Here is a 27,365-nt window from a genome sequence, read left to right on the forward strand (position 1 = left end):
ATAATTATGACACAAGTCTCATTTTAATTGAAATACAAAAATTAATTATTCAGCAATGCAATGAATGTGCAATTCAAAAACAATGGGAGCTAATGTATGTTTTCCTATAAATGATTGGGTTATGGCACCTATTTTTTTAAAAATTAGGTTAGGTATATTATATAAATGTCAATTCATATCTCATAAAATATAACAAATTCTTTAACCATTGTATAAATAAATATGTAAATGTAATTATTACATTAAAATATGAGTAATCCAAAAAATCTGTTATTTTTTACAAATTTAGTATATTACATACAATCGACTCAATAATTGTTTACATATTCGTTTGTATGTAAATAAGGTGTGACTTATACTGTATACTGTATCCAATATATACAACACCAGATTATAATTTCCAAAGTAATGTATAAAATAATAAAAAAAAATATACCTGTTCAGTGGCATGTTTAATGCTAAAAAAGTGACACTAAAAATGTGGAAAATATCAACCACACAATTATGCAGAATGTAAAACACCTGTATTATATAATTATTTTCATATATCATAACAAATTATAATTAAGTTTCAAGTTATTATTAATATACTAAAAAATAAAAATAAAAATTGGGCAATTTGTATACACTAACAAAAGTCCACTTATGACCACTTGATATATCTTGAAAATAATAAATAAATGATTACAATAATAATAAAAAAAAAAAAAGATAAAAACAACCTGTGTTATAGATTATTCTGTTATTTTAACTATGTTTAACAATCTTTACACACAAAACTTTGCATAATTATATATTAAAACTAAATTAATTTTAATAAGTTTATATATTATATGTTTACATATATAATACAAATATAAATTTTTTTTTAATTATAAATTATGCAAAAGTTATATTTAGTGAACTAAATTTAAGATAATACTGAATTCTAAGTTGCTAAGGGAGAAAGAAAAATGAATGAAATAATAAAAATTAGTTGATAATAAAATATTTTTCAAATTGTAATATTTTATTTTTATTATTATTATTACTTTTTATTATTTTCTTTGACATACAACTATTTTTAGTATTATACAAGGTTCTGTACAAAATTGTTGTTGATTTATGTACAATTTGATTAGGTACTTTAAATGTAATTATATGTACATGAACGAAAAATATAAATATGGTATTTAGGTAGCAAAATTTTCAGCCAACAGGCACACTGCATTCAAAATACTTGTATCAAAACAAAAATAATAATAATAAAATATGCAAAAATGTAATCCCTATACTTTTTATCCTAAATATGATTCTCAACACTAATAAGATATTTGAGCGCTTCGAACAAATTGTTTGTTAAATATAGTTTACACAAAACAAATAAATAATATGTGTCAATCAAGTCCAATTTGTCTTTACTACATTTTGGATTAATTATAGAGAAAAAAACTACCAATATGTCAAGTCTAGAAAACAAATATTGATATAAGTAAAATAATAAAATTTCTGTCTTAACAAAAAAAAAAAAACTATAACATTATTCCAAATTTGAAATTCATTCATAAAATGAATTATTTACATGGAAGGCACACATTTACTCTTATTTACACACATATACATACTCTAAATACATAGGATGAACAGACAAATAGAAGTTCTAAAGATAATTTCTCTCAGTATATTAAGTCATTAGTCATCGCAGTAATTAAGGTGCCAATGTTTGTTCGAATGCTGCCATCAGATCACTTTGGCGATTCATGTCAATCTGGTTCACCATCTAAATCAGAAAAAATCGTATGTTACTCAACTTTATAAACATATTATACAATACAATAACAAATAAATAGCATTAATATATTTTTATCTGTTATACTTAAGCTTGTAAAAAAAATAAAGTAAGTATACGAGGTATTTAAATTTGGGACTAAAATTTAGATAATAGGTTCAAAAATGTTAATTCCCATTTATAACAAAATTTGTTTATTGTCAACAATGATTTATAAATTAAATTTTTTATATACAAAAAATAAGAAATCATTTATTTTTAACCAGCAAGACAATGATTCTTGTTTTTTTTTTTTTTTTTTACTGAGAAACCTAAATTTCACGTCATCCTTTAATACAACCCTATTCAAAAAGTTAAGAGGACGTTATATCCACAAGTGTTGTCTTTGCCTAACTAATGTAAATCATAGCAAATTTTAGTTTAGCAGAACACATTTTGTGATGTTAGCTTTAATATTAGAATAAATTTACCTATTATCAAATTTAAAGGTAAAAATATTATCTAGGGAATCTAAAAGGCTTTTATTGATATCATAACTTTTAAGCGAGTTATAGTTATGTAAAATATTAAAACTTTAAAATGCTCGTAACTCGCTTAAAAATTAAAATACCAATAAAAGCCTATGAGATGTCCTAGATAATATTCTTACCTTTAAATTTGATAATAAATAAATTTACTCTAATATTAAAACTAACATCACAAAATGTGTTCTGCTGAACGAAAATTTGCTATGATCTACATTAGTAAGACAAAGAGAACACATGCGAATATAACATCCTCTTAATCAAAAATCATAATTTAGTCCAGTAGTCCCCTAACCTTTTTGACCAATTTAAAAAAAAATCTTTGATGCCCATTAATGACTAATGGCACACATATATAATGTATATATTATTTTAAATACATAGAATTTTATAAAATGAAGTATCCTAACCAAATGACAACAGTAAAAATAAACTTACAGCTTCTCGACGTCTCCTCTCTTGTTCCCGTAATCTCTGCCTTTCACGTCCCTCAGCAGCACGGTCTTGACTGGGACTTGAACTATCATCTGTATTGCTAGAAGCTTTCACTTCATCCAAGCGAGATGATTGTTGCTCGGCAACAATTTTTCTAAATAATAAAATTAAAAAATTAAATAATTTTTAAATACTTAATAAATAATATAATTTACCTAGCTTTTTCAAGAGCTTCTTCTTCTTCTTTTTCTCTCCTTTTTTCATTTTCAATACGAATTCGTTCTTTTTCTGCTTGTTCTTTTTGATGACGTCTCATCTCTTGTTGTTCAATCAATGCACGTTGCTATAAAATAATAATAAATAATAGTATTTTAGATATTTAAAAGTCTTTTATTTTTTCAATTTATTTTTCTAATACTTTTTTTGCATTTTCCTTTGCTTGCTTTTTAAACTGCTGAAAAGAATCAGCAGTAGATGGTTTTATTGAAGCTCCAGGTACTTGATTATTAGCTTCAGTAGCAGCTTGTTGAGCTAATGAACTCCAAACACTTGTAGCAGCATTAACAACTCTTTGATCAGATAGCTATTTAAAAAAAAAAAAAGTTTACTATTATAATATTATTAAATTGTATAAAAATAAATAAATAAAGACAAAAGAAGGGGTATTTAAGCTAGTTAAATATCTAATACGGTTGTTGTCTAAATATCAATTAATCAATACATTTTACATTAATCAAAATATCATTGTTCTAGCAATTTTAAATAGCTAAAAAATATAGATTTCTACTCGTATAACCATTTTAAAAGCATAATAAATTTGGAATTAGTCAACTAAGATTTTATAATAAAATGTTCTGTTTTTTTTTTTTTTATGAATTTGCAGCAAATTTAGAATACAATTAAAATATCAAAATTTAAACATTATTTTTATTACTAATTTTATGTTACTCTTTAATTAACTAAATGAAATAAAAAATGTATAAGACATTTAGTAAGATGATACGATATAAATATCTCCCAAATATAAATTTATAAACTTACAAATCAAATACTTAAAATTAAAAAAGCTTAGTAAGCAATAAAAAACAAACTATATAATATGAATCACAGTTATTACCCTACAAGGTAAATACATTATTCATTAGTAATAATGACCTTAAAATAATAAAATAATGAATATACATGCAAAAAAAAACCAAAAATCACAAAAATTATTAGTAATATAAAACTTTCATAAGAAAATTGAAAAAAATTCAAAGCATTAAAAAAGCAAAAACAAATGCATACAAATATACATGATACAGTTTTAATCTATTTTGAATAATGTGTGCATGCCTACATTACTACAAAATAAAATTATTTCTTTCATCAAATTAACTATATAGGTTAGATTCGCAAAAGTAGTTCAGTAAGCAAAAAATGTGATAATTACATCTGCTGTGTCATAAGAAGGCCCAATATTAGGATCCCATGGGACAGGGAAAGAATGTAGATGGTGGTGGTGACGTAATGGTCCCATAAATGACGCTGGAACCTGAGGGGAGGAATCTAAATTGAACTGTGGAAATACCTGAACCCCAAAATAGTGTTAAGGTTAATAATGTGTTATTCATATGTTATGTATTCAGAATATTTATGCCAATTTACTGTCATTAATCAATCATTTACGTCTTTACTAATTAACCATCACCTTTGTGTTATTTAAAGTGGCACAAAATACCAAGTTACAAGTTATGTAATAAAATTGATAAATTTGAATGAATAAAACAAATTGATAACCAACCATTAATAATATGAATATATAGTAAATGATTATAATTTTTTTACAACAGTAAACCAAAATATCCTAAATACATACATGCCATATTCCAAATACATAAAAAAAAACAATTTTATACTGTATAGTAATATAAATACTCATACTTAAACAATATTAAATTTTTAAAAACAAAAACTTTAATGTTATTAGTTTAAAATTAAAATTTATCATTTAGTCATAAGTATATAAATATACATGAATTATATCTTTAAAACACATTTCATTATTTATTTAGCAAACTATTTTAGTTTGTTTTATTTTATCTAAGTGCACAAGTGATAGGAATTAATTTTATTAAAAAGCATATTTTCGAAAATTACCTGATTTGTATTTTGAATAATTGGAGCAATTGGAGTTGGACGAGGTTTACTTTCTATTGGGGGTTGTACCATCAATGGTGGTGTAGCTGAATGATGAACAGCAGCTACAGAATTCATAACTGGTGCTATATCAACATGTGGAACTGAAAGTCCTAAAAAATATACAATTAAGAAAAATAATCCTTCACGAAACAATATTATATTATTATTAAATTTTCATATAATTAAACAAATATAGATAAAATTATCCATTTGTAAAACTAGTGAAATATAAGATATTGAATCATATATTTCATAAGCATCAAATAATTTAAATTTATTTATCATAAACTTAAAAATTAAACAAATATTACCATCATTAACAAGAGAGTTGTGCATGTTAGATGTGGGTACAACTGTATGTGCAGCTTGTTTGTCAGGGACACGTAATGAATTATTATTGGTAGGCTGACTGCTAGGAGGTGTAAGAGGATCAAACACTGATGCAATTGATGAGAGTACTGTATTTTCATTAGGTATCGTCCCTAAGGAAACAGTAGGCTGTGAGATGGTACTGCTAATTGGGAGCCCAGGCTCTGTTTTAACTTCAACTTTAGTTGGTTGTAATAGAACTCCATTAGATGTTATATCTTGAGTTACTGATGAAGTATTTGAATCCCCATCTAAAAATAATCAATGTTCTTAATATTAGATAACTAAATAATTAACAAAATAACATAAATAATCAAATTCATCTCATAAAACCAATAAGAATCAAAATTGTAATTAATAGGAAAACAAATAAAAAAATGAGTTACTTGATATATTTCCATTTGTTGTAGGAAGACTTGGAGCTGTAGATACAACTGGTGTTGGTTTAGAGTGAATAGCAGGATTTGTTTTTGAAGTGTTAATAGTCATTGAATTTGTCTTGGAAGTATTTATAGCCATTGGATTTGTTACTACTGGAGGTTTTTTAGGTGGAACGTCTAAAAATTTAAATTAGTTATAGTTTATGATCTTAAAATCTATTAAATAAAAAGCAATTAGTATTAAAGCTTAATACTAGTATAAATTAGAAACTTAAAATTAAAAGCAACATTCATCAACATACAAAATAGTTCATGCAAGATTTAAAGCATAGAGTATTATAAATACACAATATATATATTATATAAATAATGTCCACAATAACATATCAATAAAATGAATTATCCATTAAATGTTTAGGTATAAAAACATAAAAACAAAAAAAATATAAATTTAATTAATTAATTATAATCAAAATAACTCAATCTATTAATTCATTAATTCATTTTATTTGTTTCCTAAGACAGTGTTTCTTTTGTTTTATAAATAATTTTTATAACTAAATGTATGCTAAATAAAGTTTAAAACATGCATAAAAAATTTTAAACCAAAAAACCGAAATATTTAAATAATTTAAATAGAAGTATTAAATAATCAAGTAATTAAATAGATTGTGCAAATTATTATTTTTAACAAATGTAATTTGCAAAATGAGATATCTAAATTAGATACCAGAACGTACACATACGAGTATACCATTCAGAGATTAAATTTGATTAAAATATAAGTAAGAACAAAAAAAGTATATTATCTGACAATATTAAGACTGAAAAAAATATAAACATTGCCAAAATATGTTTAAAGATGAAATGTGGTTAATAAAAAATAAATAAAAACTGAAGTCAAACCCAAGTAACACAGACACGTGCAATATTAAACATAAATTTATAAAAGTATATGCAAAAATAAAAAGAAAACTCAGTAAATAGTGCAACCAACATCCAAAAAGAAAACATTATTTAAAAAAAGAGAATTAACTATTCCCATAATAATTGAAATACTGACTCTGTTGAGCATTAACAACTGGTTTGTTGATCGAATTGACAGATGTTGAGTTTGGACCTGTTTGTTTCATAGTATTTGTCGATTTTTGGCCTTCAGCTGATTTCTATAACAGACCAAAAATCGACAGTTGAAGAAACAAAATAAATGGCACAAACAAAAGAGAAAAGAATAATACTCACGTTTATCGACACGTCGTCGGACAAACGTTTCTTCTTTTTTTGCTTGTTGCCACCTTAAAAAATTAAAATACTTGGTATTTTTTTTTTTTTTTTTATAAATATTATGATCTATTGTAATTATTGTGTTAATAGAAATTTAAATGCGATTAACAACAAATTAGATTCTAATAACTTGGAGGACCTTAATATCTAAAAAATAATTAACTTAAAATGATAAAAATTTTAATTAATTAAGTAGTGACTGAAAAAATATCGATTTAAATTGAAAAACTTTTGATAGTAAATAATCAAATTAAATTAACAAAAACAAATAAATAAACCAAGAAAATTTTACTTCATAAAATATTACAATTTAAAAAATAATTTTAATTCATTAATAAAAGAAACTTAAATTTATATATATATTTAAAGGCCATTCAAGTTTTGCTGTAACATATTTTAATGACTGAACATTTAATTATACATATCTGCAGTATAAGTAAAATTGATATATATTATATACTTGAATGTAAATAATATTCATTGATCATTAAAAATATTAATAGGTAACATTTATTAAAAAAAAAAAAAAAATGTAGCCACATTTATTTAATAAATATAACATTGCTTTTATTGTAATATTTTTTATATATATATAACCATCAAACTGCGCTAAGTATAAAATGTTATCAATATAGTTTTAATTTGTTAATATTCATAAAAATATATTGTACAACTAATAACTGACTGCTTGACATTTTATGGTCAACTGAGAAATAATTTATATTGTTCGAAACACTTTCCATTATTATGAACTTGAAAACCATTTTTTTTTATTTAAATACTTTTAACTGCAGAAAATAATTTCTAATATTGTCTAATATTATCTACTAATATTTTTTTTATAAAAACTTTTGTAAGACATACAAACATCAAAATAAACAAGTAACAACATATAATATACATATGTATATATTATATATACACACATATATATATTTATTTATACTATGAACCATTGTAAGGTAATAAAGATTGTAATAATATTCGACTGGATAAAACAGACAAATTTTAAAACAATAAATAAATATTAATACCCTATTAAAAACTTAAAATATATTTATTGCCCAATTATTTGTTTATCATAAGATAATAAACCAGAGTGCAAATGTGAGCAAAAATTATAAATTAACAAATAAATTAAAAAATATATACATTTTATTATGTTTGTTTTGTATATTATCCAAGTATACAAAATTAATATTTTACAAGTGTACACAATGATTTTTCATGTCAATTTTTTTATACAAAATAAAAAAGATAAAAATTTAGTCAGTTTTGAACACATTTAGGTAGTTAAGCGTAAGAAAGTTAAGTAATGTGTTACTTAAAATTATAAATCTAATATGGCATCATAAATACAATAAAAAAATAATTTTAAAAAAAAGTACAAAAGAATAACATATGGACGGGTTTTCATTAAATTCAACTTACAAAATAATTATCTTGAAAAAATATATAAAAGTTGATAGATAACTGTCTTTATGAGTTCGGGACGAAGGCTAAGAGTGCAAACAATAAAAAAAATTACAATTGTCATAAGTAAATTCAAACCATTGAGAATGTGCATTGTTTGCAATCAATAAGGGGAACTACTAAAAAAACTGACATGTTACTTAAAATATGATAAAAAAAATTCACCATTATAAACTTAAAAACAAATGCTCACATGTTCTGCACTCTAGCCTAATCCCTGAAATATTTTAATTTAAAATAGATCTCCAAAAATCTAGCCTTCTGGTTTTTTCAACCCTTTATCGGTTATTGCATCACCTACAAGAGACAAACAAAAATTGTTGATTTTGAAAATTTAATCTACTTAAATTTTAAAAACACATCACTAAGGTTCATTTTCAGTACAATCACCAAATATCACATACATACACTACTCAGTACAAATTAATGGCCATTAATACTTGACAACTTATGCGAGCATTGAACAATAATTTAAACTAGTGACAAAAAATACTAAAATAAAAATATGAAAGACAACACTTTTTCATTCCTGCTGAAATAAAAAATTGTTGATTATACAAAAAGCAGGATTTTAAAAGTAAAATACAGGACTAAAGGTTGCAATATATAAATTGTTACATTTCAATAGTCTAAAAATTAAATTATTTCCTTATTTAAAAAACTTATTTTTATAAATAGATATTTTAATTTTAGTTTTTATGTAATTTTCTTAAAGTAAAAAAGAAATATTTCTTGAGAACAAATCTTAATAAACAATCAATAGAATATAGAGAATAATACACAACACGTATATTTAAATGCCCAGAAAAAAAGAAAAAAAGTTTTCAAAAAACATATGAAATTTTACTAAAATATATCAAACTTAAATGAAACTTAACTAATCCTTGATTCTATTTTCAAAAATATTAAAATAGAAGTTATATAAGAACTGATTATAAAGACACTCTAGGGAGATTAAATATCTATAAAAAAATTAATTAATAATAGTTTGAAATACAAAAATTAAATATTACAAAAAATAAATTAAAAGAAATATTTTTTTTAATGTTCAATGTATCAAAAGCTCATAACTATGAGTGAAGAAAATATTTTATTGCATATAAATCTCAAAATTAATATAATGATAAAAATTCACAACAAAAAAACAATATACATACATAAACTAAGTAAGTTTTTAACCATTGATAAAAACTAAGACTATCACACACAGTAATAACTAATAATATTTAAACTTAATGAAACAATTATGAATTATGAACATAACCACTTATTATAGTTACAAATACCAAAAGCTACATGACCATTTATTTTCACTATTCTTCTTAATTTATTATTATTTAAATACCAAAAATTTTATACCAATCAAAAAATTATTATATTCTTTAACTATACTATAACTACAAGAATTGAATAAAATAAATATTTTATTTAAAACACTTCTGTTTACTTTATCGAAATATGTGAAAAATAGTCATAATATATGTATTTATACCTATCTGTTTTACTTGAGAAAAAAATGCTTTGATTATTATTCACAATTACACAGACAACAATTGAATAATTTAAAATCATATTTTCAAGATTTGAGAAAAACATCAAGTTAAATTAAAATTGTATATATACAAATACAGAAAAATAGATAACATTTATTTTTAAAACAATACTATCAATTTTTTTTTTTTAATAACTTTAAAATAAATTATTTTAGTTATTTAATTGATATAGGCATTACGTCAAATTTACTTTACCATAGCTTTTTAATATTTAAAAAATATACTTTTAGAAGTAATAAAAGAATAGTAAGATTCATTTTCAAAGCATTTTATAAAAATGATTTAGATTTTTAAATCATGAAATATATAAAATTAGTGGTCAGTATTTTGATTAATAACATATTGAATTAATTCATAAGAAACGACTAACATGTAATATCTTAAAACATCTTATTAAAAAATAATATCTATTTTCTATCATGATAGTATGAAACTATTATCTTTAGATATTGATAATATGTATGCATAAATAAATCTTGATTTAAATAATTAAATGTATTTTAACTAAAAGTCTATTCATAATAAATACATATAAATACGGTGAACATTCTTTATAATAAATCCGAAGAAACTAAGAGGTTTCTTTCGTTAAAGAAAGTTTTTGTAATAGAGAGTTTAAAAAAAAAAAACATTTTTGTTAGGAATTACGTTGATAATAAAATGAACATATTCAACATCGATAACAACAGTATTATTCCGATATTAAAAGTAGATAATAAAAGAATGTATAATCGTTCTTGGAAATTTCAGCATTTTTGCACATTACTTTTATAATTTATAATACTATAATAGGTAAATTGTGTTATGAAACATAAAATATTGTTTTGCTATTGAGAGTGACTATACGTCATAGAGAATGAATTGAAAAATGGGTTATAAAGCAAACCAACATTATTATGTAATGTTTATGTTTTATCCAGTTTTTCGTTGTAAAGAGTTTTGTTATAGTTTTCACTGTATATTTATTATAACTGATTCTTGAAATATACAAATTTTATAGTATGTTATAAAAATATTAACTAATGATATTACAAACACTGATTTATAAGGCTGAATTTAATTTAACCCAAACCAATATTTTTTTCTAATCAACAAATCAGGCAGAACCAAATACACACATTTTTATTTAAACCCAACCAAACCAACATTATCAAATATTTAATGTGACTCAAACCGACCTTTAAAAAGTTAAAATATTCAAAATTCAAAAACAAAAAATGAAAAGACAGCATTATTTAAAATAAAAATCTGTTGTTCTTTGAAACAAAGTAGTTCTTAATATGCAATGAACTGTACCAGTGACAATGCTGAATTGATAGGATAATAGGAAAATATCAATGATTTTTCTATATTCATTATTCTATGCCATTTGCAACATGCAATAAAATATAAATATAGGATATATAACCGTTGACCAAAAAACACGAAAATTAATTTTACCATTCTCAACAGTTTTATTATTAGTATATAAGAAAATAAATTTGAATATAAAAAAAAAGAATCTATATATAAAAATTGCAATCTATAAAGACATTTAATAAAACATTTAGATTTTACGTAAAAATAAACTTATCAATGAAAAAAAATTAATATTTCACTCAAATTCCAAAATACTTATGTGATATTGAATATTAATATGAAAACTTACAATGTTATCAATTGATTTAACATTATTATTTTAAAATATATCATTAAGATTAAATAAAACTGCTATACCTACCATCATATTATGAAATAGGAAACAATGTACTAGGATTTTTTTTTTTTTATAGCAGCTTAAAATTGTTAATTCCAATTAAATTATACAATGTAGAATTAGTATTTAATATTAATATAAAATCTAATATGTATGGAAGTATTATGAGACATATTTTTTACCAAATGTACCAATTAATCAAGTGAAGCAATAAGAAATTCAAATCTGTTTTCAGATTTATTATTGCTTCACTAGATTTATCGGTACATTTGATTAAATCCACATCTAAACTTCTATTCTGCGTATGTTAAACAAAAAGTGTTAAGTATATATCATTGATATTTAAATGACAATAGTAAAAACATTTAATCATTTATAATACCAGAATATACCATGAAGAATAAATAATTTTAAAATCCAATATGTTATCATTCTTAACAAGTAAATCTTCACTAAATACCCTGTTTTAACAGTTTTAATTAATGGGTATACAAAATATTAACAAATTATAACATTAAATGAACATGTTTTCTTAAATTATTTTTTTCCCTAAAAATAAAATAACCAATTGACTTGTACACAAATTATACACCAATACACTTTGTTTATAAGACTACTAATTACTTTTAAATAATATTTTGAGTACTGGTTTGTTTATCAGAGAAAAACATAAATAGTAAAATAAATTTGTGAGCATGATATATATATATATATATATATATATATATATATATATATATATTACACATGAATGATAAATATAAAATAACACATAACATGATCATTCAAAATGATAATTTATAATATAAAAAACAAATACTAAAACCAGATAATAAATATAATACAAATTATAATAAGGACAAACCAAACATAAAGTGTGCTCGACATAAAGCTATCAAATACTGAAGTAAATTTAAGCAAAAGATTATAGCGACACTATTTTAATAACCAAATCTTTGATTATTACAATGATTCAAACGTTCAATGAAAAATTATGATGAATCTTTTAAGTCGTACATTTTTTAACATTTAAATTTTAAGAATTGATTAATCACATTAAAATCACTTACCATGTTCAGAATCACTTGAATCACTAGACGATGTTGAATAACTGGAAGAACTTGAATCAGAATCAGAGCTACTTGAACTAGATGCAGATAATCGAGATGGACCACTAATTTCCGTAGCTTTAGCATCTGTAAAATCAGTAAAAAACTGTTAAGTATATAATATATGTACTATATGTATAAAGGTAAATCTTTGAGTTACAAAAATCATCTTTTCAGACAACTCATTTAAGAAATCTCTAACAGAATTGTAGCACTAATTTAAGGTCAGTTTGTATATCATAGTACACCAAGACTAACTGATATATTCACATAAATAACTTACAAATTATAAATAAAAGTGGATAAATTAAATTACCTTTCTTGCCTTTTTTAGTTGACAGTTGCCCGCTAACGTCTAATCGTTTGTCTATCTCATGTTTTTTCTCTCCAAGTTCTTCTTTAGGTTTTCCAGAAACTTTTTTATCTATAAATGTAGAACATTGATAAAACAACAATAAATTATACAAAGTTATTCTTTATATTACTACTCATTTTAAAATAGTATAAAATACATTCATTTATATCACATTATGTACACAGATTAGCAAGTGAAAAATATATACATCACATTAAAATTAAAAAAGGCAAACATGTAAAGATAAAAGAAGAACCAGGCCAAAACCAAAACTTACTGGTGATCTTACGTGGTTTTTTTCTCAGACATGAAGCCACATAAGACTCGAGTTCCCGTAATGTTGATGGTTTAAGGGTTTCAAAATCAATCTCAATTTCGTCTGGATTAGAGTCCCTAAGTGATGGTTCACGAGACTGGATAATATGTACTACTCGACCAAGTTTATCACCTATGAATCAGTTGTTATACAAGATATTAATATGAAACAAGTACATTTAATTTAATAAATACCTGGTAACTTATTGATATCTAAGCTCAACTGACGTTTTTCATCATAAGACATAGGTTTAGCATTGTCTTCATCTTCAGAGTCAAAAGCTGGGGCACTTACAGAATTCTTTTTCTTCGGATTATTTGCTCTAGAATTAACTCTAGGGCGCTTGGGTTGTGCCGGGGCTTTAGCAGGACCTCTAGTACCAGCACCTTTACCTTTAGCCCCTTTGGTTGTTTGACCAGCTGAAGCATTTGTCATAGGATGGCGCAATTGCTGAGCTGCTGATTTAGCATTCATAGATGGCTCAATTGGTAACATTTTAATATCGTTGGTAATGGTAGAGTTAGCCATAATATTCATTGGTGTACTATTGAGAGCAACAGCTAATGGAGGTTTAGATGCAGATGAAGTTAATTTTTCATTTGTAGAATGTTTCTTCTTTTTAGAACTATTCATACTATTCTTTTTTTGTTTTTTCTTTCTTGCACTTTCTTCAACTAATCTTTTCATTTGATCTTGTAGAGCATTTAACTAAAATAATATTTAATCACAAAATTAATTGTTAAAAATTTCAAATATAATTTCTATCATTTATAAATAAACATTTTTTCAATTTCAGTATCTTAATATTTTATCATAATAAATAACCAAAAATTAGCTTATTACACATAAAACATGCATAATAAACATAACAAATGGTATATCAAATGACGCACATGAATAAAAGAACTCATCATAGTTTTCTTAAGTAAAATATATAAAATATTTATATGCCTTAACTAAATTAAGATTAATTATAATTACAATTACTAGCGATTGACCAAACAATTAATGTCTTCCAAATACAATTCCTCTAATAAATATATATCTTTTCTTACCTTAGAAATATTAATAGTTCTAATAATATATAAATAAGTAATTATTCTGTGCTTAGAAACAATACGTCAGAATTTATCATTCATATCATACGAAATATCTATGAACAAGCTCAATTAACATAAAACATGTAATGAACTACTCAATAGGCAAATCAAATGACGCACATGAAAATCATCATTTCTTAGTTTAATTAATAAAATAGTAAAAACTTAAACAGAAGAATCAGATTATAAAACTTGTATCATTTAGTGATGCCAAAAATATATTTAATTAACATAAAACATGCTTAATTAAATATAATATTAGCAAATCAAATGACGCACATGAATTAATATCATCATAAAAGCATTACCTATTACATTTTCTTTCTGAAATAATATTGAATATTAAATTATCTTCTCATTTTAGAATTCAACACAAATGAAATATTGTTTAAATGTTTCATTTCGTTTAAATTTCATATAAATATGAAAGGCAGGGAAAATTAACATGCTATATACTATTATTTATCATGTTTATATTTACTATAACTAGATTGTTATTTTATTATTTAGTGAATTATATTCATTTTTTAGTTAAATTCAAAATTAAATATGAAAAAATGTTACATAGCATATTCTCATTAACTCTCCAATTTATTAATTTAGAATATTTTATTTCAAAATTAACTAATTTTGTTAAGAGTAATATTACAACACAAATTAAAAAAAAAACTTTTATTATTAATTTTTTATTATTCAGAATCTACAAGATCTATCATTATAAATAACTATTATACAGATCAACTAACATAGAACATGCAAAATTGAACTTAGTATAAATGGTGATCAAATGACGCACATGAGTATATTTCATCATAATACTTTTAATAAATATATTAGTATATCAATATAGTATATAACTATAACTAGCATTAAAATTTAGCCTAAAAACTAAAATATACTAATTGAGTCTAAAAATATTAGAAATATACTAGTTGAGTCCCAAGATGTATAATAATTTATGTAAATTGAGTCCAGACTTTTAAAATTAAAATTTTTTGAATAATAACTTCATTTTAATTTTAAGTGTATAGTTTGATTTTATAAGGTGATTTTTCTTTTATCAAAGAATTCTAATTATTTCAAAAACTATTAACATTTACAATAATATTTTTATTACATAATACATAGCTGGAATAAAACATTTTTTTTTTTAATAATTTATTTTTTAAGATTTTTACTTTTTTCAATAATAACATAATTTAGTCTCATATTCTGAAGCAAAATATGAGGATTTCAATACAAATAAATTTAAAATGGACTAATAATTTATGAATAATAAGTATTTAGTTTAGGTGAGTGAGGAGGAATGGTATAGGAGATACTACGAAATATTATATTGGTAAATTACTTTAATCATTTAAACTTAAATACTTAGAACTCTTATAATTCTAGTACAATTGTTGATTTATATACATCAAAAAACTCCAAAAAGTATTTTGCTTTAGAATATGAGATTAAAAATGTGTTGCATTAAAAAAAAATTATGATAAAAATATTGTTGAAATGTTAATAGATTTTGAAATAATGAGTGTTTTTTGATTGATAAAACAATCATGTATAAGTTTATTTATATTTACTAAATTATTGTAAAGAAATAAATGAAAATTAAAACATTTAAATGGAAGTTATAATAGTCAATATCTATATAGAGAACTCAATAATAATGATGGTGTTTTTTTCCTTAGGACTCAATTGTTCTTTTTTTTGTGGGGGGGAGGGAGGGCTCAAATTAATATTTATTTTTTAATTTTTAGAATAATTCTTGATGCAGTAAATAATTTTATCATAGAAGTCTACACACTTAGTTATGTTATCTAATGATATAAATAGAGTCCGGATTTTTATACAAAAACATATTTTTAAAAAGCATATACTGTTTGATGGGAGTAAAAAATGTTTGCATTAAATAATCTGTAGAATCTGTCAAAAAAAGTTTTTTTTGCATATTAGTGCATATTTTGACTACAGAGAATATTACAGAATATTTTAGTATATTTCCGTAATATTTAATTATATTAAAGGATATTCAGCATAAACAAGACAATTATTATGAACCGCCATACTAACTTTACTCAGGAAAATTTAGAAAAATATATAATTGTACATTCTTTTAAAAACATTGTATAATATATTTTTTTTTTATGATAATGTATTGCATAATGTATCATAAGATATAATTATATAAATTGTGATAAACTATAAATTCATAATCATAATCAATAATCATATTGCATTTTTTTTTTTTACTTATTACTTTATTAGTTAGAATTATCAATATTTTTCAGAATATTTTTGGGAATATTTCATCAATTTTAGCTGCATATAAACATCATATTTCAAACGTTTTAACAGAATATAAATCAGGACGCTATATTTAGCTAGATTGCTAGATAAAAGCAATGTTAATAGTATATTAAATTTCACTAATAAAAAAAAATTAATATGAGCAAGATTACATTTAAAAAATCTAAAATTAGTCTGAATAAAATCAAATCAGGAAGCTTCATTATCTGTACATATAAAATTAACTACAAAAAGAACTTTTAAGAACAAATGTATAAATATATATAAATTTTATGTTATTAAAAAATGATTATTCAGTAATATTAAAACTTAAAAATAATTTTTTTGTTATTAATAAATACTAAATTTCTTAATGAACACATAATTAAAAATGTCTACCATAAAAAGTGCAAACTATTGTTCAACAGTTATGAAAATAAATTTCAGCAAAATAAAATAAAATATGAAAAATTTAAGTCTAATTATAATTTTAATTAAACCAGTCTAGGATAATCAGAATACTCCTTATAAATTTGATTAAAAACAAACAAAATAATTGTTTAAACGATACATTTTAAGTACAATAAAAATGTTCTAAGAATTTGAACAAGAATTTATATAATTAATATAATTTATATATTGATAAGAAATTATATGTAATATGAGCAATCATTATTGAAATAAAAATATCTATTAAAATGTCATGTAAAGGATATATTAAGAATTACACAAATTATTTAACTTACTTTTTCTTGGAATTCTTGAATTTTTCTCGAATTTTCTAGATCTTCAGAATCGTCAGAATCACTAAATGAACCAGAACTTCCTTCTGAACTACTTTCATCTTCAGGTTCCATTTTCATTTCTATTAAAGGTGGGTCTGGTGGTACTTTTGACATTCTTTAAAAAAATAAATTTTATTCAATATAGTTTTAATAATTAAGTATTTAAAATGAACTTACTTAGCTTCAAATACAGCTTGTAGTTTTTTTGCCATTGCTACTACATCGTGATCTTTAGGATTGTACTTATAGCAATTTGAAAATATTAAATTAACATCAGCTGCAAAATCTTTTGAATTTTTATATTCTCTGTTGTCTAATTTGGTCTGAAATCATAATAAATTGTATATGATATTTAATTCAATATTTACCTGAATGTTTCAAAGTTTAATTACCTTTACAGTTCCCAGGTCCATAGGCTTCTTAATAATGTCATGATAATCATGCAGGCCCAACCAAGCAGCATCAACTGGCTTGTAGAACGGCCATGCATATGCCTATAAAACCAGATTAGACATCAATCAGGTATTCTTTAAAATCCCATTTGTAACAAGCCTTATGGTATTACCGCATGTTTTTTGGTAAACAATTCTTTAAGCACTTCAGTACAACCCTTCAATGCCTCAGTCAATTTTTCTTTGGTTTTTCCGTCCTAAGATAATTATATTAAATTTTTAATTGTAATATTTAAGGATTCTTTTTAATAAAAAAATTACTGATATTGAGCCGGATCCAGTAGGTAAAGTCGTGTTTTGAGAGTATAAAATTCCTTCGTCGGGCACTCTTGGTTTTTTTATTTGTCGACCAGATTCTCTACGAATAGATGATTGTAAAGGTTGAACAGGAGTTGTTGGGGTAGCCATTGGGCCAGGATAAACGGTGGAGTCAATTGAATTGATGGGACTAGGATCTGCTTTTCTTTTAACTCCTTTTTTCAGTTTGCCACCAGTTAGTGAATTTGCTGCTCCTATAGGTATGTTTACTGGTTGTGCTACATAATCACTCGTCGTTGGAGCTAAAATCTTAAAATTAAAAAAAAAAAATACATATTTTGATAGAAATTAAAACCCATACCTTAATACGTAATATTTTTAATATTCAACATACAATATTGATATAAACCGTAATGAACTCTTTAAATATAATTTGAATATAGGTACTTATATTTAAAAAAACTTTTTATAAATATTTAAAATAAAATATTAATTTTTAAATAGTTAGGTAATGTAATAGTTTTTATAATGATCAATAATAATAATGGTTACTAAATATTAAAATTAATAATTATAAAAAATTCACAATATATGTTTAATAAATTTTTAAGTTCATCTACATAAATTAAAATTAAAAGCTGGACAATGTATTTCAAGTTGATTGTTTTCTTTATAATATATACCAGGGGTTGGCAATAGACAATAACTGGAACATCACCAAAAATAAAAAAAATGCTGGTTTTCCGTACAAAATATTTTAATGATGTATTTGGAGATTACGATTGCGTTCATTGTTTATTGCCGTTGATAATAATAGTCATGATAACAACAATTATTAGCTAATATTTGAGTTGTTTCTGACCCTTGAAATTTTTTTTCAAATTATCTCAACTGCCATAGTATATAATTGTTGACCCCCTGATATATACAATACTGAACACGTTAATTAATACAGCTTAATACTGTTTATTTAACATACTTGAGGTGGTAGAGAATTATGTTGGGAATGAGGAGTGGTACCCATAGCAGTTGAACCGGGAGCTACAGCTATTGGTTGGTTATGACTGGGAGGAGGTTTCTGAGTAATCGAATGATTTTTCACAGCTGGTTTATGTTGGGGCAATACAGTTTCTTCTTTTACCATTTGACCCATCTAAATAAATACATTTAATTAATTTTATTAATTTATTAATATGAACAGTTGTAATAATAATCCTTACCTTGGCAAGAAATATTTTTTCCAATGTTTGAGCCATGAGAACTACATCTTCTCCAGGTTTATTGTATGTATAACAATTGGAAAACATTGCATTAATATCTTGTATGCATTCATCAGCACACCAATAATAGTTATTTTCTAAACGCTTTTTTACAGTACCCAAATCCATTGGTGTTTTGATTACTTTATGGTAGTCCTACGAAAAATCAACAATATAATTAAAGGTAGAGACCAGAATTTTATGCATTTGCATATTTATACTGAGTGTATGCACTAATACGAGGGTTTAAAATATAGGTGATTCAGACCCAACTGATTCTATAGACCAAATTTAATTTTGCATATAAATGCATATTTGGGCATATTTTTTCATAAGTGCATATAATGTATACATTTTTTACAATCTTAGTAAATACTAAAATTATTTTGTGTTTTTATTTTGGAAATTGGAATTTTTAAATACTGTCATCCTGGCGAAAAAAAAATTACTGTTAAAACAGTATAGCATTTTCTCTTCTCTACTAATTTTATACCGTATTGATAAGAAAAAAAAATTAATATTAATCCAATAGGATACACTGCAAATATGGTAAGTGAACACATTGATTTAAATCATATCTAAAACCGTGATTTAAATTCATGATTTTCCTACCCCAAAATTTTACACCCATGATGAGTTTTTGCATGAAATATGCACCTATAACATCTGTGGACGTTGAACAGTCATTTAGTACATACAAAATTATATTAACTAAAAAAAGAACTAACATGACTCCAGAAAATATGGAAAAGTATATTATTATTAATTGTTATAAAAACAAAAATAATGGTTATTTTATATTTAAATATTTTATTTGTTTAAATGTTTTCAAATCATATAATGATGTTTTTTTTTTTATACATATTAAAATATTTTGTTCATTGATTTAGGTGTTGAAAGGTACAACACTCCAATATTGTTATAAAATATTATTTTATTTGTTTTATATGTTTTAATTTATGATGCATATTTGAGCATATTTTTTCAATTATTTGTGCATATTAATGTATATTATGACATTTTTGCTTTGCATATTTACATCATATTTGCTACATTTTTAGTGCATATGATTCCGGTCTCTAATTATAGGTAACAATAATTACATGTAACATATACAAAATGATTCACTGTGTAACTTTATGAATAATAAAGCTTAAAAAAATAGAGGTACATGAATGCAATTTAACAGTTTTTATAATATCTTCACCTATAATGTTTATTAAGTTGTATCATAATTTTTAGGTATAAATACTATATTTTAATCAAGACAAACATAATATTACATATAAATCAACTATTTATTTTCTAATGACACTCATGGATGTATATTTAACTAATCTATTATTTTTTATATAATATATAAATTGATAAAACTATTAAACGTAACTTCAAAATAACTTTAATAACTTCATCTATCATGCTGCTAACCCATAATATATGGTAAACAGTAATTTAGAGAAGCAATTAGAAGGCGGATGTATGCGATAAATACTAAATCTTACCTCTCAGTCATGCTCATAACATGTGATAAGTATAGAAACATCATGTAATTACCGTTTTAAACTACAAAGATTATTTTTTAAACTGAAAATTGATAATTTAGAAACTTGAATGTTCATTAAATAACAAACAAAATTAATGTAGAATATTTAACAAATTCAATGTACATACATACAATATATTAATACCTACCTAAGTATATTTCTAATATTAAATTTATGTGCCCCTAATACCAAAATTTAATTATTTTTTTTTAATGACTAAAATGTAGACAATACTATTTATTTTATATGCAATCAACAATATTTAAAGAAGATACTGAATCTACTTATGATATTTCCACCTCAATGAGTACAACATGATAGAGTAAATATACTCAATTTTGTGTTGTTATCTTTAATAGGTATACCTAACAATTAAATTTAAAAACTAAGAATATTATCTAATGAATCTCAGGTTTTTATTAATATTTAAATAAATTTTAATCGAATTATGAGCATTATAAAACTATAATACTTCACATGGCAACTAACTTTATAATCAGAATATAAAGAAAAAACATTTTTAGATAATATTCTTACCTTTAATTTTAATAATAGGTTATTTATAGTCTAATAATAAAGTTAGAACATAAATTAGCTAAATAGAATGTATGTAAGATAAAGACAACACATAGGTCTGATTCTCTCAATAGTTTCACTTGTTAAATACTATAGAGAAGTGTATCATATTATAGACCAGCGGTCCCCAAACTGTAAAGTGCGAGGTAAATATTAATATTTTTAGATCAACGATTTTCAACAGTTACGGTATTAACATGTTGACTGCCATGCAACCGCCGACATCCACAAGAATATTTAGCATGGGTACGCCAAGGGCATTTTTCAGTATCATTATAAATTTGTATATATACTATTAAATTTTAAAAAAAAATGTTAAAATTATATTTATTATATCAAAAAATAGGTAGCAATTATTCCCGCTACGCCACAGCGCATTATCTAGATCATTATTATAGCCCACGGAAAAGTTAATAATATAAATCTAAATTAATTTAAGGCAATATAGCCTCCTACGAATGATATGGTGCGACAGCCGGCAGTCTAAACATTATCAATACCTAATTATTTTTATAGACGCCAGAAGCCGCATGGCAGTCAACGTGTTAAAATTTAAGTACCAATTCAAACCTAATGTTGAAAATGAAATGCGAGTGGCAGTAACAACATTGATGCCTATTTTGAAGCATTAATAAACTGGTAACAAGCCCATTTTTCACATTAAATTTTTCAATATACATTAACAGTCATCGTTATTTTTTTAAATAATTTTTGTTATACTAAATAATATGTATAGCTAAATTTTTGTTTATATTTAAATATAAAATGGTAATTTATCTGTGGGAGGCGCATTTATTTATTTTTATTTTTAGGGATGCATGAATCAAAAAAAGTTTAGAAACCACTGTTATAAATTATAGTAAAAATAAAACTTACAGGTAAATTGAGTTTGGTGGCGTCAACTGGCTGATAAAATGGCCATGCATGTTGATGTTTCCAAAGAGCCTTCATTACAGTCTTTTGAAGGAAATTAAGTTTGTTAGTGAGTCGGCCTGGTCGATTTGGTGGAGGTACAACTGGTGGTTGAACAATACCATTCACCGGCTCAATATATGGCTCATTTCGTGGTGGCGGAACCTCTCCACCGTCAGGCTTTGCATTTGCAGTATCCTTTATTTTAATAGAAAAATTTAATTAAAAAATAAGTCATATTATTTACTTGCATAATGTATGTATTATTAAGTATTTATATTTATAATTATTTATTAAAAAATCTTGTTATTTCTATTATCTTTTGTTTTTCTAAATATATTTGTAAATTTGACACTACACAAAAAATCAAATGAATCCTGAATATTTTTAAATCTAAAATTTAAGTTTTCTTCAATTAATTAGATAATATATAGGTTAATTTTTTTGTCTTCAATTTCTCTTCACTATCTTTAATGAGTAAACTTTAATCAACAGACAAAATGTAATTATTTGTTTCGACTGTACTTAGCACGAACAAATATTTCAAATTTTTATTATTTTTGTTCATTAAATGTATATAATATAGATACCACTTAAATTATACATTAACAACTAAGTATAAGATAAATTACAAATACAAGTGCATAACAAAGCAAACTACGTTCAGCAGTTCATGTTTTGCACTTCATTAGTTTTAAATTTTAATAGTAGAGTAAATTAACCAATATTAGAAATTTACATAAATTCTCATGACTCATTTAAAAGACAGAATTATTGTAAAAAACCTACATACAATAATAAATTAAGTTTTTACCATTAAGTAACATAAAAAAAATACATCACTTTAATATTAAAGCTAAATGTGAACTGCTGAGCGCAGATGTGCTATGTTATGCACTTATAAGACAGAAACAATAAATGCAGGTATATCTAGCGTTCTTATGGTAAATATACTTACTGTCGGCACACCACTATTTTGAGTTGAAACTGGCACCTGCTGCATATTGAACCCACTGAAATAATATATAATTATAAAAATTAATGATGATTATTTATTATTACATATGATTTGTAGCGCTTAAAAGGATATAACATTTAAGATTCAATTATACAAAAATAAATAAGAACATATTATATGGTATTAGATTTAACATTATTCAGATTCCAGCTAATTGGTTCATTTGGATAGTATATAATTTGAATATTGACTTTTATTTATTATCAGATCAATTAGCCTATAAATACTTACTAGGTAGCATTTTTCAGATTATATCACTACCAGTTTCAATATAAGATTTATTTCTATGTTAAGACGCTAAATTTATACATTTGGTACCTATCTAATCAAGTATGGTACATAAATATAGAGCTATTAACCAAAAATACTGACTAAAATTGAATGTCTGTACAACAATTTGAATGTAGTGTACAATTGGGTACCACTAATAATCCTACACATTATCTCAAAAAGATTAAAATCAAATCGTAGACATTTTATTCAATATCGATAACTAATTTTATAACACATAAAAGAGCTAGATTGTGTCGATATAGGTCACCCTACAAATATAGAGTTTGGCTGTCTGAAACCGATTAATAATACAATTAAAATATTGCATATTACAAGTTGTAATTGTAACTGTTTTAGTTTCCAAAATAAATATAACCTGAGGATTTTTAATAGAAATTATAGATTTTTAATAATTATTCAAAACTGTATAATAAAAAAAAACTGACGACTATACACAATATAATAACTTGTACGCATAAAATACGACAAAATGGATAATATGAATTAGTTGATGACAGGCAAAAATGATAATTTACTAACGTTCACAATGGAATAACATAGAAATTAAACAAACTACAACAAGAACTACTTACATCGTACATAGCAGACAAGTAATTTTATCGAATAACAACACCACACGTACCGAACAGAACAGTGTCCAGTGGCTGGACCACTGGACGTATTAACAGCAGTTGTACCTGCCTGAATTCTAGACTGATCCCATCCAAGGAAGGTACGTGTGGGTCGACGAAAACCCAAAATGGGGGGCAAAACGAAAACGACGGTAACCGTCACTTACAACACGGGTGATGAGGAGCCCTCAGATACGCGTCGGTCGTACCGAGGCACGAGATATCGTCGTCGTCGGTTTGGTTAACTTAATAAATGCACGACGGGGACAAAACCCAAACACAAGGGGATACCTGTTTGATGGGGCAAACGTAGCGGCGCGTTGGCGGCGGCGTTGCTGGTGCGGTAGCTGTGGTGACGGTGGCGGCGGAGTCAGAGCATCGATGTGACGTTAACGGGCGCGCACCGGACTTGGGCGCGAAAATTGATCAGACAACACTGAAACAGCGCAACGGCGGCATTTAACGCGAACAAAACACGCGCGTACGAAACGCTAACACCCATGTGTGTCCGTAACGAAATAATAATATAATATTATAATATATTAATATAATACAACAATAACATTATAATATAGTTTTTATATAAAATTATATTATTATTATTATTATTTGTTTTGTTATTTATTAATAACCGCCGCGACCAGTAACTGGACGGCGGCCGCGACATGTACGTGGTGCGCGCGGCTTGTGTGTGCGCGCGTTGCCGCGCTTGTGAATGCGTGTGTATGCGTGCGAGACGTGTGTGTGTGTGTACGCGCGCGCTTTTACGTGTACATTACGTACGTACGTACGTGTGTGTGTGTGTGTGTGCGTAAGCCGCCAATACACAGTTAGCGTTATTTTACGGTTTTGGCGCTTACGCCGACATCAACATGGCGGGTTCCCCCGCGCCCGCCCCCCGACAAAAAGACGAAAGCGGTTCCCCGGGGGGGTACCGGACACGATTTTTTTGGCCAACGTGAAAAACCGCGCGACGTATACCTACCTACCTACCTACCTCTACAACTCTACCAATGTAGCTATGGCGCGTATTTAGCGGAAAGCTCCAGGGCACGCGCGTTTTAACTGGCGCCTAGCACCTGACGGATAAACGTACCTTTCGACTGTGGCTGAAACATACATAAACGGTACGCTGGGGCTAATAACGTGAACGACGGCGGCGACAGGACGTGATGATGGCGTATCGCGCGACGAACGACTTCCCGGCGGCGTCGAGGTGGTAACCCGACGGCGCGACCACCATTATTATCGTTAAACGAATTTATGTCGTGGACGTCGTCGTCGCGTTACTATTACTATTATTGTTATTGTTATTGTTATTATTATTACTGCGGTCTGCGACGGCTACGGCTGCGGCTGCGGTGGCGGCGGCGGCGGTAACACGGCGCGCACTCGTCGGTCGCACGTCGACGTATTTCCCGTGTGGTTGATGGCACGCGCGCACGGGCGAAAACACCTATTCCCGCTAATTCGGCACTACGCGGTCATTTCTCGAATGCCCACTGCGGTCCCGGCGCATCGGCGATAAATTAATTTCCGTACCAAAAACGGAGAAACTCACATATACGACCATTAATGCCCGAAAACTACCAACTAGCGGGCGGGACGGGGTGGTGTATTAGGATGCAACGTCCCCATTGGCCGGGCCGGGTCACGTGACGCGCATCATTACGATTCCGATCGATTTTCCGAGAGCTAAATCTCTTCGATTCTACCGATCTTTCTTGGGCTTGGACGCTCAACCGTCGTTTTCGACAATTGCGAACTAGGCCCACAGCGTTTTTCTGCGTACGGATAGTGTCCGTGTTTTGCCGCGACAACCGTTCGGTCGGAATGGTGATGCGATTAAAGGGGAGAAAGGGCACCGACGCTCGTTTTTCGCCCCGTCCATCCGCGCGACGACGGACATCCGTTCATGGAATAAACGCGAGACGTCAACAGTGGTCCCATTGTTTTGACCCACCAGGGCCGCCAACAACGTAACTGATATTTAACGTATTTTTCCTATCATTAACATTCGTAAATCGTGATTCGTCGTCACAACTCACAATCATTAGTCAGAATATTCAGATACTATACTTCTACGACTGTCGTCTACACAGAATTTAATATTAATAAGTATCATGATAATTTGATTCAAGATTTCAAACCTGTTTGTCGTTTATTAATTTGTTAGTGAATCGTTATTTTTTTGTTACTGTAATTAATGTACATTGCACATATTATAATCTACACTGTAAATGTTACATTATTGCAATTATTGAATTATTCATATTATTCTGGACATTTTAAATTTTCACAACAGGATATAATGGATATGGATTTTTTTTGAGAGAATGTCATACCCGTATTTGTATTTTGTTATCTCCATCTAATACACATGTATAATATGACAAATCTATAATATACATATCAAATTATTGCTAATATTTTAATTTTAAAATGAGTTGTCATTTATAAAGTTTAAAAAATATAGGTAAGAAGAAATAAAAGATAACTCCATTGATTTAAATTATTCAATTATATACAACTCATTTTAAAATAAAAATTTAAAAAAACCATCTTCCATATTAATAATAATTTAATATATTATCTATACCTGTGGTACTGGTAACAATATAATGTACCTATTCAATTTTCATGCAAACATGCCATTTATCCGTAACTAAATAAAAAATAAATTAAGAGCCATACTTATTTCTTTCAATATCCGGTTAAGCATCGGTGAACACCCGTTAATCTTAACATAAGTTAATGTATTAACATTAAACAGACGTTAGATATGGACAGTATGTCAGAATAACTAAAATTGTATTTGCGCATATTCTAC

General features: G+C 25.9%; 1 protein-coding gene across 5 annotated transcripts; it reads right to left on the reverse strand.

Moving 5' to 3' along the window:
* Positions 1-1,500: 1,500 nt before the first annotated feature.
* Positions 1,501-26,318, reverse strand: LOC113550078 (bromodomain-containing protein 3-like). Of its 5 annotated transcripts, none has more exons than XM_026951707.1 (24): positions 25,632-26,317; positions 23,571-23,625; positions 22,577-22,810; positions 19,542-19,736; positions 19,301-19,474; positions 18,325-18,630; positions 18,177-18,260; positions 18,004-18,105; positions 17,789-17,934; positions 17,573-17,726; positions 13,638-14,151; positions 13,417-13,575; positions 13,089-13,196; positions 12,734-12,859; positions 6,900-6,952; positions 6,721-6,823; positions 5,664-5,834; positions 5,220-5,528; positions 4,867-5,018; positions 4,160-4,297; positions 3,146-3,310; positions 2,943-3,070; positions 2,731-2,881; positions 1,501-1,759 (listed from the first exon to the last, which is right to left on the reverse strand). In XM_026951707.1, the coding sequence occupies exons 1-24, from the start codon at positions 25,655-25,657 to the stop codon at positions 1,688-1,690; spliced, it is 3,825 nt and encodes a 1,274-aa protein (XP_026807508.1). In that variant the 5' UTR covers positions 25,658-26,317; the 3' UTR covers positions 1,501-1,687. The 5 variants fall into 5 exon arrangements, with proteins under 5 accessions (XP_026807508.1, XP_026807498.1, XP_026807516.1 ...); XM_026951697.1 differs by having other exon boundaries at positions 13,405-13,575; positions 25,632-26,315; XM_026951715.1 differs by lacking the exon at positions 25,632-26,317 and adding an exon at positions 24,827-25,035 and having other exon boundaries at positions 13,405-13,575.
* Positions 26,319-27,365: the final 1,047 nt, after the last annotated feature.

Source organism: Rhopalosiphum maidis, chromosome 4 (genome assembly GCF_003676215.2).
Source record: "Rhopalosiphum maidis isolate BTI-1 chromosome 4, ASM367621v3, whole genome shotgun sequence".
Classification (NCBI taxonomy): domain Eukaryota; kingdom Metazoa; phylum Arthropoda; class Insecta; order Hemiptera; family Aphididae; genus Rhopalosiphum; species Rhopalosiphum maidis.

Excerpts from the sequence above, each read along its gene's own strand:
- LOC113550078 (XM_026951697.1), bottom strand. The coding sequence starts at position 25,657 with ATGTATGTTTCAGCCACAGTCGAAAG. Across the intron at positions 14,152-17,572 it reads TTCAAGAATTCCAAGAAAAA|TTAAATGCTCTACAAGATCA; the intron begins GTAAGTTAAATA and ends ATATTATTTTAG. Across the intron at positions 13,197-13,404 it reads AAAACCACGTAAGATCACCA|ATAAAAAAGTTTCTGGAAAA; the intron begins GTAAGTTTTGGT and ends CTACATTTATAG.